Raw genomic sequence first — 17923 nt, 5'->3', positions numbered from 1 at the left:
AGATGTCAACACTGCTATTTTTTTGAACATTATATTTCTTGACTTTCTGTAAAATATTATCAAATTAAATTACTCTTTCCAATTTTCTTGGTTTGAAATAGAATGTGCAGTGTCCCCAATGCAGTTGTGTTCCTTAAAATACAATTTATTTGAAGAATTTTGAGGTTTACTCACCTTTTTAAACACACTGCTATAATTATGAACATAACTGTATATAAGGCTCTTTATATCTGGGAAACGGTTAAGATATAATTTATTGATTCCAGGCTGGGAAATTACTCTATTACAGCAGCAGACAAATAAAAATAGAAAGAAAGAAAATAAAAAAATTTGATTAACAAATATAGACATAATAGTCTGGATGTAATGGATAGCCTACATGGATGCAGGTATGTTGGATTCACAGATGAGTATATTCTTTCAGTCTGAAGTGCTCTCTTGGACAGAGATAAACCATTTGTAGCTGAAGTCAGACTGACCTCAAATCCACAAATCAGAAGTTCACATTTTTAGCAACCAACCATCATAATTCATTAGCAAACTAGTATGGAAAATTCTACACGTATTAAACAACAACTCCCATCATCCATTGCGCGGGCCCGCACACATTTCCGCATCTGCGCGTTAGCGAGCTGACGACACGTTGGGCAGAAAAACAGCATGGCGGACAACAGTGAGGAGAGCGTGAAGCCAAACACAGATGAAACTATCGATGGCTCGAGCAGCGACGAAGATAACAGTCCTGTTAACAGCGGTGAAACCGACGAGACAGTGAAGACCTTCAAGGACCTGGTGAGTTTGTCCCACAGGGAGCGAAGACGAGAAGACATTTTGACAAACATAAATGCAGCAACATAGCAGTTTGAGTTAGCTGGAGTACGCTATCTCACCTGTGTTCATTATTAAAAGTATATAATATACCTGATATCTGAAAACGTGTTGCTCATTTGTAGCACAACATTATCAGAGTTTCACAAATGTCTTTATTGGGTTTGTTTGCCCCCTGACAGGGTGTCACTGAGGTCCTCTGTGAGGCGTGTGATCAGCTGGGATGGAAGAGTCCGACAAAGATCCAGATAGAGGCGATACCATTGGCCCTGCAAGGTGAGGGGCATCAGTGGACAGGGTCGCCTTCAACTGGTCTTCCCTTCCCTTCCCTTACATACTTAATATGTGAACAATGTATTAAAATCAGTAATTGTAGTAACGGAAGACATACCGCATGGATACTGCATAACAGCTGAGAGTCCTGCATGATGAGCAGAGTCCTGCAAGTACAAGTGTATTGTCACTACCATATATTTAAAGTACAGAAATACAATTTTTCACCACAATACAGTTTTATATTACAGAATGTGATAGTATTGGATTGTTGTTGCTGATATAATGTTGTAGTTGGCAGCAGTGGATATCATTTTATCTATAATAATTACACTATACACTGTTTTATAGGTTTTTATATGTGACAGGTAGCGTCATTTTTCACACGTTTTTGATCTGGAGAAAAAACTGTGAGCAAAGTAGTAAGTTAATGTAGCAAGAAGTATACATAAACAATAAATGAAACATCAGATAACATGTATCCAGCAGCTCATTGGTGGTTATAATAATGCTTCACAATGGTAATAACAACGATGATTAATACTGTTAGGTTACTGTCTTCTCCTGCTAAATATACATGACTTGTGTCATTCATTGCATTTTTTTCTCAAACTGCAGGGAAGGATGTTATCGGCTTGGCAGAGACTGGCTCAGGAAAGACCGGTGCCTTTGCTCTGCCCATCCTCCAGTCGCTGCTGGCGAACCCCCAGAGGCTTCATACCCTCGTCCTTACCCCAACCAGAGAGTTGGCATTTCAGATCTCTGAGCAGTTTGAGGCCTTGGGCTCCAGTATTGGTGTTAAGTGTGGTATGTATCTGCTAATTAAAAGTTAGCTGATCTGCAACGATGGAGAGAACTTTACTTTACGTGGCTCTGTATATAAACCTTGTCTCATTTGTGTTGCAGCGGTCATAGTTGGTGGGATTGACATGATGTCTCAGTCCTTGGTGTTGGCCAAAAAACCTCACATTGTCATTGGTAAGCCCAGAAATGAGACTTTGATTAGTATTCTTACATATTTTCTTACATATTTCCTAAACAGTAACACATTAATTCATAGGTTTCTTCATATTTGTGTTTAAATATGTACACAAAAACCATGTAACTGCTTGTGCTGAGCTGAGCTTATGTTGTGATCATAGTATTCATCAGATTTTTCTCATTGATCTATTTATTTTTGCAGTATTTTTGCAAACTGTTAACATAACATCTTCTTACTCAAATAAGTTTTCCATTCTCTTCTTATATTGGCCTGCTTATTCAAATGATAATTATAGCATCAATGTAATCATGTAATGCAATGTAATTAACTAAGTGGTCCAAATGTGTTTACAGCCACCCCTGGCCGATTGATAGACCACATGGAGAACACCAAGGGCTTCTCTCTACGAGCTCTGAAGTTCCTGGTCATGGACGAAGCAGACAGAATCCTCAACATGGACTTTGAGACAGAGGTGTGTGGTCAGACACTCACCTGAAATCAACTCAAACTTGCATGAAGTCTTAAGGCCTTTGCACACTGAGTCCGTTTTTGTCGTCCGAAATTGCCGCACGTCAAAAAAAAAATCGACCTCATGTTTTGTCGATCATGTTTACACAACGAGTCCGAAACTTTCATCTGTCATAAAAAAATTCGGATCAGGTTCGATTTAATGCGTTTTTCGCATCCGTGAAAAACCTTTTGACCAATCACATCAGCGTTTCGAGGCTGGAGAGGGAGAGGGAGAGAGAGAGAGGGGGGATCACCGCTGAGTGGGTGTGTGTGTGCGTGTGTGTGCGTGCGCCAGACGCTGTTCACTGCTGAGTGTGTGTGTCTGTGTGTGTGCGTGCGCCAGCTGCTGTTCAGGATCATGGAAATTGTCCGACTTCTGTTTAATGTGTGAGCTAATCAACTATCAAACTGGACCTCTGACATCCTATAATAAACAGTTGAAGTGATCATGATAGTTCCGCTGCTCATTAAGCAGCAGATTGGCTCCTCTCAGGATGGACACTCTTTCTCTTTCATTTCTCTACAAGTGAGAGAACCACAAAGTGCATCACTGCGTGACGATTTTGTCTCCCTCTCCGAAATTTGGAACACAAAATAAAAACGCATGCGAATAAAACGCAACAGACTCAGTGTGCAAGGAGCCTGCACGTAATGTTTTTTGTCGGATGACGGATACGACTCAGTGTGCAAAGACCTTTAGTTTTGATTGCATTCAGTAAAACAGCTTCCACCTATTTAAGGCAACAGAATCAATTGTTTGGAAATGTTCTTGTAATTAACTGGAACAGTGAAAGAAACTGATCTCTGACTGCAAGGCTTTTCGTTCTAAGTATGCTTTCTTTTTTTCCAGGTGGATAAAATCTTGAAGGTGATTCCCAGAGACAGACGCACCTTCTTGTTCTCAGCCACCATGACCAAAAAGGTAGATAAAATATTTCGCATCAATTCTGCAAAGGCTTTGCAGTCCTGTCTCCTTCTGTTGCTGGTTGTTCGTCCTGCGCGACATCCATGAAGACTATTAAGCTGTCTTTAAACCATTAGATCACCTGAAGAACCTACACAATTTGTTTCTTTAATTTGTTTACAGGTTCAGAAACTCCAGAGAGCAGCTCTGAAAGATCCTGTGAGGTGTGCCGTTTCCACCAAATACTCTACTGTTGACAAACTGCAGCAGTATTACGTCTTCATCCCATCCAAGTACAAGGTGGGGCACAGAGAGACGTGAATTGCCATAATGCTAGACTGGGCTTCTGTCGGTGTGTATCAGCATTTTGGGTTTCATCACACCTCTTTGTGCTCGTGTTTTTTTTCCTGTGGCAGGACTGTTACCTGGTGTCCATCCTGAACGAGTTGGCTGGCAATTCATTCATCATTTTCTGCAGCACGTGTAACAATGCCCAGCGGGTGGCGCTGTTGTTAAGGAACCTGGGCATCACTGCAATCCCTCTTCATGGCCAGTTGAGTCAGGTAGAGCTTATGACACACACACTTCTTGAAATCCAGTTGGCTTTAAAACTGTAAACATTTGTGACCCAAAGTAATTTAATAACAGACGCACAATGCTGCACAAGCTTCTGTTTGAGTGCTGCGTTTGTGTTCTCACATTTTTGATGAAAACGTATGAAAATGTTGGTGGTTCTGAGTCGTCTCTATTGAACATCAGTTACATGGCTTGTTATTACAGTAACTGACACTGGTAGAGAGCTGCAAAGTGCAAACCATAAGACAAGTTTTGGGTGCAAACAGTGTAGAATGTAATCTGTGCCAATGCCAGTCATTACCATTGATATATAATTCTTTATTATATATTTATCACAATTAGGGTTGCAAAATTCCTGGAATTTTCAAAGTTGGAAACTTTCCGTGAGAATTAACGGAAATATATGGGAATAAACGGGAATAAATCCGAAATTTACAAAATTGAAGGTTGAGTAATATTTTACTCAACATTCATGTTAAAGTTCTACACTGTTGAAATGTCATGTTTTTAATTGTATTATTTTGCATGGATGTATGCTTATGACAAAACAAAATATTTACATTTATGTTTGGATATAGTTTGTTTAAATTACTCCTAATTTCCAGTTAATTCCCATAAATTCCCAATAATTCCCATAAATCCCCATTATTCCCATGGAAAGTTTCCAATTTGGAATATTTCCAAAATTCCCCAGCTTTAACTTCCCATGGAAAGTTTCTGGAAATTTACTGGGAATTTTCCACCCCTTTGCAACCCTAATCACAATGTCACAACAGAGATCTCAGGTTTTCACTGACAAACAAAAATATATAATATTACTCATTTTTTTATATTTTAATTTTTTCTTTCTTGTGTTGTGTCTGTTTAGCTTTGTGTCATGATCATGATGCAGTTATATACCATAGATACATAGGTGTTTATAACAACAAAGATGAATGTTTGCTGCCTATATAAAGCTGAATTAACCCACCGTGTCGTCCTCCCTCTCTTGGTCAGAATAAACGTCTCGGAGCGCTGAACAAGTTCAAGTCCAAATCTCGATCAGTACTGCTGGCTACCGATGTGGCATCCAGAGGGCTGGACATTCCTCATGTTGACTGCGTCATTAACTACGACATCCCCACTCACTCCAAGGTACCATGGTGATGACAGTCGAGCTGCTGGTTGATTTAGTGGCTTCATTTCTTTCCATTGATTTGACTTTTGGATTTGTCTCTCCCTTCACAGGACTACATCCATAGAGTCGGCCGAACAGCCAGAGCGGGCCGCTCGGGGAAATCCATCACTTTTGTCACTCAGTAAGAGCTGCCTGTTTATTTTCACCAAGTACTTAATATTTGCCAAGATACATTTTTTGAACAACCTAAAATAGCTGTTACTTTTTAATGTGAAACAGTTTCCCTTGTCTCTTTTTATGACCTAAGCAAATAAATGAAAACGAGTTGACTGCGGTAATGAGGCAAATGTGTTAATCTTAGGTACGACGTGGAGCTTTTCCAGCGAATCGAAAGCCTGATTGGCAAAAAACTTCCTGCCTTTCCGACCCAGGAAGAGGAAGTTATGATGCTGGTGGAGAGAGTGAGCGAGGCGCAGAGATTCGCCAGGCTGGTAAGTCACTGTTGAGATTTCAACACTTTTTTTCATAATATCTCAGGAAAACCTGTAGAGAAAACAATGTTGCATTAACTCTCTTTACCTTACCAAACTCAAATGCTGCTGGAAAACCACCTTATCTTTTTCTGTTTGCTAATATTACAATGATAGATATACAGTAAATATGTTGAGTTGTACATTGTTAAGGGTTTACTTTATGATGTACTGTATATAATTAATGAAAGTATTATTTAAACTGAAATATGGCTAGGTGCAGTATGCATATTGCAGAAGCTGTGTTTTTTTTAAGGGGAAAATGTGTTACAACAAACTGTAAGTGAATCATTGTGGTGTGAGAGATGCCTCATTGCCTCTGCCTACGAATCATATTCTCCACACATAACAGGAGATATTTGTTTGGCATAGACACCAGCAAAATCAAATGATCATTGTCATTATTTTTGTATTGTTCTCAAATAAAATTAAAATCTACTGCGAAATTGCAACTCCATATGTACGGCAACTCTCAGACCAATAAACATCAAGTTGTAAAAAAAAAAATAATAATAATTTTGTCCTCCTCAGGAAATGAAGGAACAAGGTGAGAAAAGGAAAAGACCCAGAGGAGGAGACGGAGAAGAAGACGACACAGAACAAGCAAGCGGAGTGAGGAAAAAAGTGAGAGGAGGAGGAGGAGGAGGAGGAGCAGGAGGAGGTGGGGGAGGAGGAGGAGGGGGAGGAAGAGGGGCAGGGAGAGGAGGGAAGAATAGGGGTGGAGCAGCGTGGAGGGGAGGACGCTGAAGCCTCCAACTATCACAGACTGTACATAACCACAATATGCAATGCCTTTCCTGTTTTTGGTGTTGAACTTGATTACGACAGCAGCATGTTTTCCAGCATTGAATATGAAAGCAAATGACTATTTAATTAGGAAAAACATGCTTTTCCTTGCCCATCTCTTTTTTTCCATTTGTAATAAAACGCCACTGTAAAACCAAAAGCTTGTATTTGTGGGAGAGTGATGTATGTTTGCGTGAGCTGTGTTGAGCATAAAATGTGGCTGTTGTGGCTGTCAGACACAAGAGGGGGGTGTTTCACTATACAGACCAGTGGGACTGATGATTTAACATTTGAATACAAAAATGCAACATATATTGATTTTCCTTCATTTTTTTCCAAATAGTATAAGAATGAAGAGCTGTGAGAAATCTGAGCCATAAATGTAAATAAGAGACAATGCAACTTATTTGTGGTAGTCATTTCTAATGTGGGTGCGCAACAGTTGCAATATTCATAGTTTTTTTTTTTTCTTCTTGCATCATCGTCATTGGTTTGCAGCAAATTGGGGGGTTGGTTTCTCCCAGCCAATGATGGAGAGGGGCAGAGAAAGACCGCAAAGTGAGAGACCAATTGTGTCCATCCTGCATCCAGTAGGTGTGTGCAATGCATAGATATTTGGGGGATAGATTTGAAAAAAAAAAAAAAAGAAGCATCCACAATGGCTGAATGTAATGGTAGTATTTATATCCATCTGTTCACTAATGAGTCAGAAGACACTGACGGGTACCACTACCACACACAGACCCCCCACATGTGTCCTCCAGTCCCCAGGTGAATCATCTCAGAGAGTAACGCAGTGTGGCGTATTGATCTGCGTGGTCACTTTCTATGTGAGTCCGGTCCATCACCGTAGGCGGGAGCAGCAGCGGCAGCAGCAGCGGTCAAGTCTGCTCGGTTTAGGAGGGGCCCCAGTGTAGAGGCAGCACTGTGCCTGTGGTGCATACCAAAGCCCCGATACATGCCTGTATTTCAATTGTGTGGAGCAGCTAGTTGCACACATACAGGGTCGCACCGGGGGGAGATCGGACAGCTTGGTGAACAGGATCTGACTGCTGCTTTGCTGACTGCACCAGGTAAGTTATTATTAATATTTATCACTATTATTACTGTTGTTATTATTATTATTATCATCATTCACCGCGAAAACTGAGGGGACCAACGGATCAACCCCCCAGGATAGTGATGATGGAGGTCGGTTTGGAAAATGACTTCAGCTATCCGTTGTGTGTAATGGGGAAGGTGATAGGCTACCTTTTAATGTGACACGGCCTCTGCTTCACCTTGCTGGCGGTTTGTTTCACCATGATAAACATTAATGAGACACAGAAACTGACAACACGCGGAGTGAGTGCTAACTAGATATGGTGAGCTCGTGAGTTTTCTTTGGACCAAACAAACAAACAAAAAAGTCTCTGGCGCTTAAATGTATTGTTTTCTGATTTTGTCCTAATTGACGTTACGCTTTCTCTCGGTGTTAATTCACGTTACCACACCGTGGCACGCTCCCGTTACCAAATTTACATAAACTAGTCCAGCCGCGCAGGTTTATTACAGATATAATGTGCCTAATATTTGTAAACAGGACTTAGCGGTAAGTTTCCCTCCGCTGCTTCCCCTCTTCTCTTGGTCTTTTTGGGGGGACTCACACCAGTGCACAGTCGTCGCAGCTGCTGTATAAGTTGAGTCCAGTGCAGACTGTTTGGTGATGCTACATGAGGACTACTTTCTCCACTGTGAGGTTTCTAGAAGAAACAGAAAGAGGGACGGGGAGGTACGAGCCATTCACGACGCCACTCAGCTGGAGCCTACGCAGTATGCGCATTATTATTTCGCAGAGCCATTCATTCAGAAGTCTCCTAGAAAAACAAGACTTAGGCTACTCTGAAACCTGGTTTAAAATATGAGCCCACCTTTAACTCATGTCCCCATTCAGCACCAGTCATCCTCTGGACTGGTAGCTAACATAGGATCCTTGCCTGTGTGTATTACTCTGTTATTCTACACATTAGTGGAACTGCTCATTCATGCCTCCTATCACACATAATGCACTGGCTGTTTATAGGCTAATGTGATTAGTCATACAGTTAATAAAGCTGTTTTACACACTGAGTGCACAGGAGGATACATGGTGGGTTGTTAGGGGGGGTTGTAGTAAGCATTATGTTTGTGATATTGTGAAGTCTGTTTGCATGTAATGTTTTAAGTTACCAATCCCTGCTCCTGTGTCTGCTCCAGGTGGCCTTGTTGCTCTGGTAAATCCCAGGAAAGATGTCTCATCGGAGTGGACAAGAGGACCCAGAGCGCTACCTGTTTGTGGACCGGGCTGTGGTTTACAACCCAGCCACACAGGCTGACTGGACAGCCAAAAAGCTGGTGTGGGTCCCCTCGGAGCGCCATGGCTTTGAGGCGGCCAGTATCCGAGAGGAGCGCGGCGAGGAGGTGCTGGTGGAGCTGGCCGAGAACGGTAAGAAGGTTGTGATCAACAAGGATGACATCCAGAAGATGAACCCGCCCAAGTTCAGCAAGGTGGAAGACATGGCCGAGCTCACCTGCCTGAACGAGGCGTCTGTGCTGCACAACCTGAAGGACCGCTACTACTCTGGACTCATATACGTGAGTGACTTAGACTTGGACCCCTCAGCCACTGTGTTTTTGTTACAGTTTATACTTTCCACACTAGGGAATGATTAACCTTAAAACTCACGGATCCCCTGGTTCTCACAGCTGTAGATTGAATTTCACCCCTGGTTGATACAATTACAAAATGAATGGTTGGATTTCTGCTTGTATCCATGTTGGTCTTAACCTTAATCTACCCGTCTCTTACACTCTCTTTATCTCAAAGTGATCTGATAGTTAGGGTATTGAACATTTTGCTCTTCTGTGTGATTTCTGACCACACACGACACACGTACTTCCACACAGTATGAGTGACAGATGTCTCCAGTGTTTTAACCATTTCCAGACTTCACCCCCCTACTGGATCACCTCTCATAAGTGGCTCTCTGTTACAGATTGTTACCTTCCCCCATGGCTCCTGTCTCACCTCAGCTGAAGGCAGGCCTCTTCCATAAACACTGCTGGTTTCAGTTTGTTTGTCCTGCCCTGTGCCCCCAACTGGTGGGCCTTGTTTGATCACAGAGATGGCTTGACCCCTCTCTCTTCTGTTGCTGTCCCACTGTGTTAAACAAAACACATTTGGCCCAAAAATGTGATGTGACTAGGAATCACCTTGTCTTTTAGCCTTGCTTAACGCTAATAAGGTCATTTTAAGATGCTATTTGCAACAGGTAATTTGGAAACATGTTTTCAGTTTTCCCCCCGTACAAGACCAATGTTTTCAACTGCCTTCCATCTGTGGAGTACTTTGGGAAGCTCTGAATTTGTGGTGAAGATTGTAATCCAAAACAAGCACGTTTAAATTCACCCATGTGACTTCGTAGAGGAAAGTGTTTCTCTCGTTGAATCTCTTAATTATATATCACACATCTGAATATATCCCAGCCAAAGTTTGTACTGGTCTCTGCATCACAGCAAAGCCACCGTCCCCATAATCCAATTTCACTAGAGATGCAGCCACTCTCTGATGCTCTAGTTATGATCTTGACCCATTTAGTGGCATGTTTTCCAGGAATAGAATATGGGTTGGTTATCACCTGAGAAGCTGGGGTTCAGGGACCGCAGAATTGGTGCAGTTATTTATCCACCTCTCAAAACACAATAAAAGCTCACCACTCATTCTGGGATGATGTAAATCCATCCTTTTATCAGTGCCGGTCTTTCAAGTGAGCATGTGTTTCACTTCAGTCGTATATTAGAGAAAGAACTGAATGCTTTAGTGAAGGGGATGTAACTTATCAGAAATCTCCCATATGCCTTGAATTGATATTTCAGTCGACCAAATCCCTCGTAGGCTCTTCTTCATTTTCTCCCTCATACCATGGTGTCATGGTTTCTCCTTTTTCGTGGTTCAGCATTGGTTTTGGAGCTTGTTGATTTGCCCCTTGCCTAAGAGAAATTGAAAACATGTGTCTGGCTGTGTTGGTTTTCTATCAGGAAGAGAATTTTCCTGTTCCTCTCGCTCTCGGAGGAAGAAATCCCCCCCCCTGTTTTAAACTTTTTGCAATGTGTGTTTGCCTTACCCCCCCAGAGCTCCACTGCAGACATAGTATAATGCCTCCCCCGGGCTGTGCTCTTAGTTGAGCTGGTTAGGAAGACATCCATATCTGAATCATAGTGTCCAGCATCATAGATCTGCCAACGTCTGCTTAAAGTTAAGGCCAGTCCACGGCCATGTTTTTATGGACTTTTACTGGACATGCATGTACTTTGCAGTTCGTAGCTCACATCACTTAAGATTAATAAAACATGATAAAGAAACATATGGCCATGGAAAATACTGTAATAATTGCTGTCACTTGTATATTTTACTGAGACCAAGCGCTGACAGTTAAAATTTCTTATGTTATGCCAATTACTTTTAGTAGTGAATATGGAGTGGCATGGCCTTCACGTTGAATTTTTTACAGGCAATGTCAGCACCTGCCAAACTAGATGAGTCAGTGGTGCTATTCAGCTTCCCCGTTAACACCTCTTACCCACATCACCCAGCAGCTTTCCAATAACATTGGCAAATGTGTGACCATGGTCCAGTTTTCATTTATTCTATAGATTGCACTCACAGCTCATAACTGGCCAGCGCCTCAAATCTCAAGGCTACCACTGCGTTTTTAGCCCTCCCTCCACACGTGATTGGCCCGTCCGACGCCGGTTCTTTCTATGGCCCTTTGCCCACCTGATGGCTCCATCTGTGTGAAGTCAGTCGGTTCTGCTGGGGCCAACTCATTTATTGTAGCAGCTTTCTGTCTGTGAGGTGGTGACTCACAGGCTAACCACAGCGCTATACACACTGGGCTGCGCCACTCTAGCGGGGCTACAAGCGGGCCTTTGTGTCGTTAGATAAGCCTCAGCTGTCAGAAAGCCTCAGCATTCTTCCATGGCAAAAAGATTGTCCGTCTGTCTGTCTCCTGCCGCCCACTTCAGCTCCGCCGCTGCCGAGTGTCCATCATATCTTCACCAACTCCTTTCCCTTTCCCACACTCCCTCTTCTTCTGGCTCACTGGTCTTGAGCAGCAATGGCATGGACTTGACGTCTCTCTTTCTCGCATCTTCACCTGATATTATTTCTATAAACCTTACCTTTTGTGGAATTTGAAATATTTTTGTGATTCAAATGCTAGATATTTGACAGCCAAACCTGCTCCTTAGATCTTGCTGTATTTTCTAATGCTGGGTCTGCTGCAGTGCAACAGGTAAACCGGCACAGAAATACAAATGAATACAAAAGTGCAGAGTCATGCTTGTAGAAAGAGAGAGAAAGAGAGAGAGAGAGATCTATCATGTTTCAATTAAAGTCACATGAAATCTCTTTTTGCAGGGCATTTTCACCCGATGTAACCTTTGATATTCTATTTGCTTTTCATGTCACCATCATTTTACCAAACAGAGGCACTATTATTCACTGCATTATTATTTGACTGCGGTATAAAGGGCTTCCTGCTCTAAAATTCAGTGAGCAAAAATTTCCAACTTATTAGAGCTGGAGGGAAGCACAGAGTGTCCTGCTGCTGTCAGTGTGATTTGATACCGTTCACCCCAGTGTATTGATCATATTTCAACAGCCTCGTCCGAAATATTTGTCAGCTTTGTTGTGAAACTACCAGTGTCCTGTCAAGGGAATGGTCACGATCCTCCTATTCTCCTCACACATCAACAGCACTGAGGCTGCCTCTGCAGCACCCAGTATCCTCCACCATCTCTCCAGTGGAGAACGACCTATCCACGTCAGTACACTGCCTGACTGGTCAGAGGTGGCAGATGGGGTCGCCTGTTGTGTCTGCTGTTGCCTGTGTGTTGCTCAGCTGTTACTAGGCCACGGCATCCTCTCCCCCTGGATCTGATTTCACAGTGGAAATATCACCTTCTCTTTCCTGGATGAGGCCAGACATTGCGGATTTGGCAGGTGGTGTTTGGATAGTTGTATCCTCTGCTAACAGTAGCAGCACGGTCTCGATGCAGCATTGATCCTGTAGGATATTTCACAGCAATTCACAGTTGGGAAGCAGCAGAATCACAGAAACAAACAGGCAGACAGTATTTCTTGTTTCTCATTTCATTTTGAAGAATTTTTGTCATATTGAAGCTCTATTTAAGCAATGAAGATAAATAAAACCTTTTAAATTATGCACTGTTCAAACTCTGTTCAAGGGGAGACTACCTGTAAGCATTTTTAGCCAAATAGAATATGCATAAAGACATGATGCACCAAAATAACAATGCACTTCTGAACCTTTTAGTTTCCTGTAAGTCCATGTTCATGTATCTCTGTGCAGCCTCACCAGCTGCTTCACTACTGCATGTTGCGGAACTGAAAAGAACAGAACAGACACCCCCCCTATTTATATCTGCTCCAGCTCTGAGATAAGGGGGAATTAATTTTTCATAAGCCTCGAAAAAGGAGAGTGGGGAGTTTGAATTTCAGCATGCCCTCTCTCTCTCTCCCTTTCTCTGAGCTCTCCTTCCATCAGGTTGGTCGGCAATTTACAGTAAGGCAAAGAACAGGGTTCAGCGTTTGTTTCACCCCTACGTCTCGACTGGATTGAACCACAGGGAGCCCTGTCAGCTGGATCATTGATCCACTCTTCATTTCTGCCTGCCTCTCTCCTTACACACCTATTTTCCTCCCCCTCTCCCATTTTGTTTTCTGTATCAGCAGTGCCGAGCATCATTTGCTCAGTGCTGACTGAGGGCCCTAACTGAGCTGTTATGTAACAGCTCCAGTATGCTCTTTCCGCTCTGGGGCCCTTTATGAGCCTATGGCTGCTGAGTCACTCGTGGCATGGTGCCTCACTCATAGATGTAGGTTTAACTATCAAGCAGGTGTCCTGATGCTTTGATATCAAAATACCACTTAAAGGGATAGTTCAACATTTTGCCATAATCGCTATAGTCATAGCAGTAGGTGCGTTACCTTTAATTGTCGGTGCAAGCTATTTTTAGAACAGCGGAGCAGAGCCGTAAGCTGCTTAGAGCTACGCTACGGAGACTCATGGGATTTCTTGGTTTCCCTCATCAAACTCATCAAATATACAATCCAACGCACATTCACCACACTACGAGATGATAATGGAACGTTACGAGACAGTTGTTTCTGAGGCAAATGCAGAGACTGCTTGCTGGAAAACTGTCCCTGAGGGCAACGCGCATCCGCAGTTTTGCATGAATTTACCTCTAAAACGACTCTGTCTCGTAACACTACGTACGTTATTATCTCATAATGTGGTGAATGTGCAGGTCACAACTTGTCCACAACTGCGTTTTGGAGTTGTTGGATTGTGTATTTGATGAGTTTGATGAGGGAAACCAAGAAATCCCATTAGCCTCCGTAGCTTAGCTCTGAGCAGCTCGTAGCTCTGCTCTGCCGTTCTAAAAATAGCTTGCACCGACAAATAAAGGTAATGAACCTACTGCTGTGACTATAGCGATTATGGCAATGGGCCAATTTGCCAAAATGTTGAACTATCCCTTTAAGTTTTCTATACATCGAATTGTTCTACACTCTACTATGGTTTGTAACGGAGGTGTGTGTGTGGGGGGCAACAGAATAAACAGCCCCTGAAACAATTAAAGTTCATTAAAACAGAGGCTCAGTCATTTATTAGTCTGTGGAGAACATGTGTTTTTTATGAACTTCTGGGGCCATGCCTGCAGTCAAAGCAGGAGGCTACTCCTGCAAAGAATGCCTATGTCATCGCAAAACATTTCACAAGTCATGGTTTTATGTCCTCCTTTTCTATACCCCAATTTTGTGTGCAAGTGTTCTTTGTAAGAAGCTGTCAGTGTAGAGTGTATGTAGAACAAACAAACATGCCTCTGACCTTGGAGCCAGCAGGGAGCCGGCTGCTGCTGATTCCTGGGGCCTCCAGTTAGATAGGTCGGACCGCTGCATAACACCTATGACGCGCGTGTCGCTATCTGATATGCATTTATTTGTTGGTGGTTGAGTCTATGTGTGGTTCTTTGTCATAGTTTTATTAGTAATGAACAAACTGACTTCCATTTATAGCATTGAATTAGTATTCTCTTTCGTTCTTAAAAATGCAAGCAATGCCCCTATTCGTATATTACATATGAATGTGATTGTAGTTAAGGTTAATGTCCAGCAGGTATGTGCTGTATGCTAGTGAGGTAGATGGGGATTGTGAAGGCCTCAAGGATTAGCCTAACATGCCAGTGATGAAAGTCATACAACTGGTAAGCAGCTCCTTCTCTTAGTCGTCTATATAGGGGGGAATGCAAAGCCCCTATAGCATCTGCAGAATAAGAGAGAACCATTGCCCCACCCAGGGCCTCTCTCACTCATTCCTTGCTGCCTTGCTGCCTGGCATAGCTGAGAGGCGTTCATACCACACACACTCTCTGGGGAAACATCTTTGGGCTAATTACACAGCCTAATGCAACACCACAAGTCTAGAAACTAGGCTAAATGTTTGCAGCGCAAGCCACTGGCTGCAGCATGGGGTCTGTAAAATATTCATACATTGTTTTAATTTAAAGTCTCTGACTAGGATTCTTGGGGCCTTTTGTTTTTGGCACATACATGAGAGTCTGTTCAGTGTTTCATTGAGTCACTACTCCCTCAGATCTGTCTGCCCTGTGTCTTTCACCACACACATGATGTAAGCTCCTAAAAAATGGGTAATGATAAATCGTGCTGCACTGATGCAGTGCAGGCCAGATGCTTTACAAAATCCAGAACAAACATACTTGTTTTTAACATAAGAAAAACAATCATCTCATGTTTTACATATTCTGTTCATATTCACCTTGAATTCTGGCTGTTGGGCGCTTATTCAGCCCGCTTTAAGCAGGATTGATTATGTTTTTGTATTTCTTAAGAACATGGTGATAATGGTTGTGAGCTGCAGGGTCTCTTTATTCCTAACTACATTTGAATTGCCCATGTTTGTTTAATTTTTAATTACAGACATACTCTGGCCTGTTCTGCGTGGTCATCAACCCCTACAAGAACCTGCCCATCTATTCAGAGAACATCATTGAGATGTACAGAGGGAAGAAGCGGCACGAGATGCCTCCACACATCTATGCCATCTCCGAGTCAGCATACCGCTGCATGCTTCAAGGTATGTCAGACATTTTTTTTTCTTAAAATAACCCTTTATCTTGCTTCTGGCCCCTCACAGGTGTCTGAAAGTTGTGTGTGAAACACGGTGGCGTACTGTAGATATTCAGTTATATTCAGTTCAGATGGAAACTGAGGTTGTTTTTATGCATTTGTGTTTGCATTTCGGCCTCTCCTGGCAGGGAGTTTAGCTCGTTTGCAAGCAGCATGGGGTTTGGCTGCATAGTGCAGGAGATTAGTACATGAGGAAAATGTGTTAAGTGTGTGAGGGTCACAAGGTCAGAGCGGATGTGACATCACCGATTATGTCTGAGAGGTGTGCTTTCACAGAGGGGGTTCAAGATTAACTGTCTGGCAGGTTTTCAGGTTTTCCAGCTGTATGGTAACTACATTACAATAATCGGCTGGTCGACGTCAGCCTTCACACTGTAAAATGCTGGGCAAAGGATTTGGGATTTAAGTGTTAAGTAGCGTTGTTCATTAAGATTGCGCTTAATATCAATGGCAAGTGGTATGCTTCATGCTATTCTTATGTAACATCCTGCCTCTGTATAACATTATTTCTGAACTCTGAGCTGATTTGCTTTTCAACCACTGTATCTTTTCTTTCAAGCGCACAAGTTCAAGTCATTCTGACGTCATTATAAGAGGATTTTTTTTCCATTTGAAACATACAAACATACTGTATTTCTCGTTCTGAGTTCTTTAACAGCTTAACTGAAAGCCTGGGCTTTTCCTTATGGATTTATATTTTATTGCTAGAGACCATATTTGATCTCTTCAGGCTTGATGTCAGACACAAACTGCCATGAATGATATTTTGACTGGCAAGCAATTAGAAAGGGTTAGGGAGCATGATGGCAAATAAGGTTTCAGTATGTTATTACTATAAATTATATTTCATAATAATTCTCAAAATATAATCATTTGATTTGATTGTTATTTGCATTTTTTCTCATCTTCACTCCAATTTGCTGAGGACCCCCCTAGCAAACCTTTGAAAACCACTGGACGTTTGATTTACACAGAGAGTAAGGGAGAAACAGAGAGTGGAGCCATAAGAGAGAGAGAGCAGGTTCAGCCAGCATCCGTCCTCAGGTTGTCATTAACTGGACCTGCTTCACTGATCATGTAGAGCTGTCGTCATCCTAAACACACACACACACACTGCTCCTTGCCATGAGCTGCAGCTGTTGAATACTTACAGTACATGTTTAGCTTTTTTACTGTTAGCTGGGTCCATCATCAAAAATCATTCACCATCAAAGACAAGAAAGTCCAAAAGATTAATGGGGCATAATACATCGTAGAAGTGTTGTGTAACTTGTTTTAATGGACTTGTATCAAAGCTCTTACTTGTTTGCACATTGCTGTGTGTGCCTTTTCGAAATTTGTTGCATGTGGGCATGTTTACAAAGTAAAGACCCACAAGACACAGGGCTGTGACCCACTTTGGATTCTGACTAATTGTTTTTGAATCTCTGATGTAGAAGAACCGCTGTGATAAGCAGAACCTTTATCAGAGTCTATCAGTGTTTAGACAGCCTCTCTGCTCTGCTGTGTGCCATCACTGTCAAACTGCGGAACAACAGCATTAGTTAGTCACTTTAGTTTCTTTTTAATGTTGTTTCACATCAAAAGTTTTTTTGTTTTGTTTTTTCGAAATGGCAGCCGGTTAGCCAGTGGTTTTCCTGCTCTTTATTTTTTTTATTTGTCCCAACATGCATCAGCTTTGATGTGACATGGTTGGTCATTGATCGTCTGGTTGACCTCCACAGCTGCAGCTGTAAAGCTCCAGAGTTTGGGTGACTATCTGATGTTGCCGTAGGCTCCCTGTTATTACATGCCCTCAGACTGTGTTCTGGTCTCTGGTCTCAGCAGGCTGGCTCTGCACACAGCTGGGAGCTTGCCTGGAGCCTTGGGCTGAGCAGAGCCAGATCGTGGATCATCTATTTTCAAAGTTCGGTTCAGGAAACCCTGCGCTATTTCATGTCAGGCTTAGAATCTGTTCAGTGCAGATACTGTATATGCTTATTATACAAGGCCAGTGCAGCACCTGCTAAAGTCACTTCCTGAATTTCTTCCTGGTTGTATCACTTTTGTCTAAGCATATGCTTCACACTCTAAATATAGATTTACTTAGAACAACAACCACAAAGAATCACACACACACACACACACACCCTCACCCCCATCCTGTTGTCACTATTGCAGG

General features: G+C 42.4%; 2 protein-coding genes across 2 annotated transcripts in view; both read left to right on the top strand.

Annotated features, from left to right (window-relative positions):
- Nucleotides 1-647: 647 nt before the first annotated feature.
- Nucleotides 648-6734, top strand: ddx47 (DEAD (Asp-Glu-Ala-Asp) box polypeptide 47). The gene is made up of 12 exons (XM_083977320.1): nucleotides 648-792; nucleotides 1011-1104; nucleotides 1720-1908; nucleotides 2008-2079; nucleotides 2437-2555; nucleotides 3444-3515; nucleotides 3681-3797; nucleotides 3914-4060; nucleotides 5070-5207; nucleotides 5301-5371; nucleotides 5552-5681; nucleotides 6252-6734. The coding sequence occupies exons 1-12, from the start codon at nucleotides 661-663 to the stop codon at nucleotides 6465-6467; spliced, it is 1497 nt and encodes a 498-aa protein (XP_083833446.1). The 5' UTR covers nucleotides 648-660; the 3' UTR covers nucleotides 6468-6734.
- Nucleotides 6735-7392: 658 nt separating this feature from the next.
- Nucleotides 7393-17923, top strand: part of LOC310990229 (myosin-10) — a 58055-nt gene continuing 47524 nt past the window's right edge. Inside the window, exons 1-3 of the mRNA XM_083977523.1 lie at nucleotides 7393-7579; nucleotides 8742-9119; nucleotides 15553-15709. Coding sequence (XP_083833649.1) covers nucleotides 8775-9119; nucleotides 15553-15709 — 502 coding nt within the window. The 5' untranslated portion in view covers nucleotides 7393-7579; nucleotides 8742-8774. The remainder of the gene's footprint in view (nucleotides 7580-8741; nucleotides 9120-15552; nucleotides 15710-17923) is intronic.

This window comes from Trachurus trachurus (genome assembly GCF_905171665.1).
Source record: "Trachurus trachurus genome assembly, chromosome: 8".
In the NCBI taxonomy this organism is placed as follows: domain Eukaryota; kingdom Metazoa; phylum Chordata; class Actinopteri; order Carangiformes; family Carangidae; genus Trachurus; species Trachurus trachurus.
This window is presented reverse-complemented; position numbering and strand designations above follow the sequence as displayed.

Bases quoted from the DNA above. Each gene is read 5' to 3' on its own strand.
- ddx47 (XM_083977320.1), top strand. From the start codon at position 661: ATGGCGGACAACAGTGAGGAGAGCGTGAAGCCAAACACAGATGAAACT. The intron at 2,556-3,443 runs GTGTGTGGTCAG...CTTTTTTTCCAG, and splicing joins ACATGGACTTTGAGACAGAG to GTGGATAAAATCTTGAAGGT. The intron at 3,516-3,680 runs GTAGATAAAATA...ATTTGTTTACAG, and splicing joins CAGCCACCATGACCAAAAAG to GTTCAGAAACTCCAGAGAGC.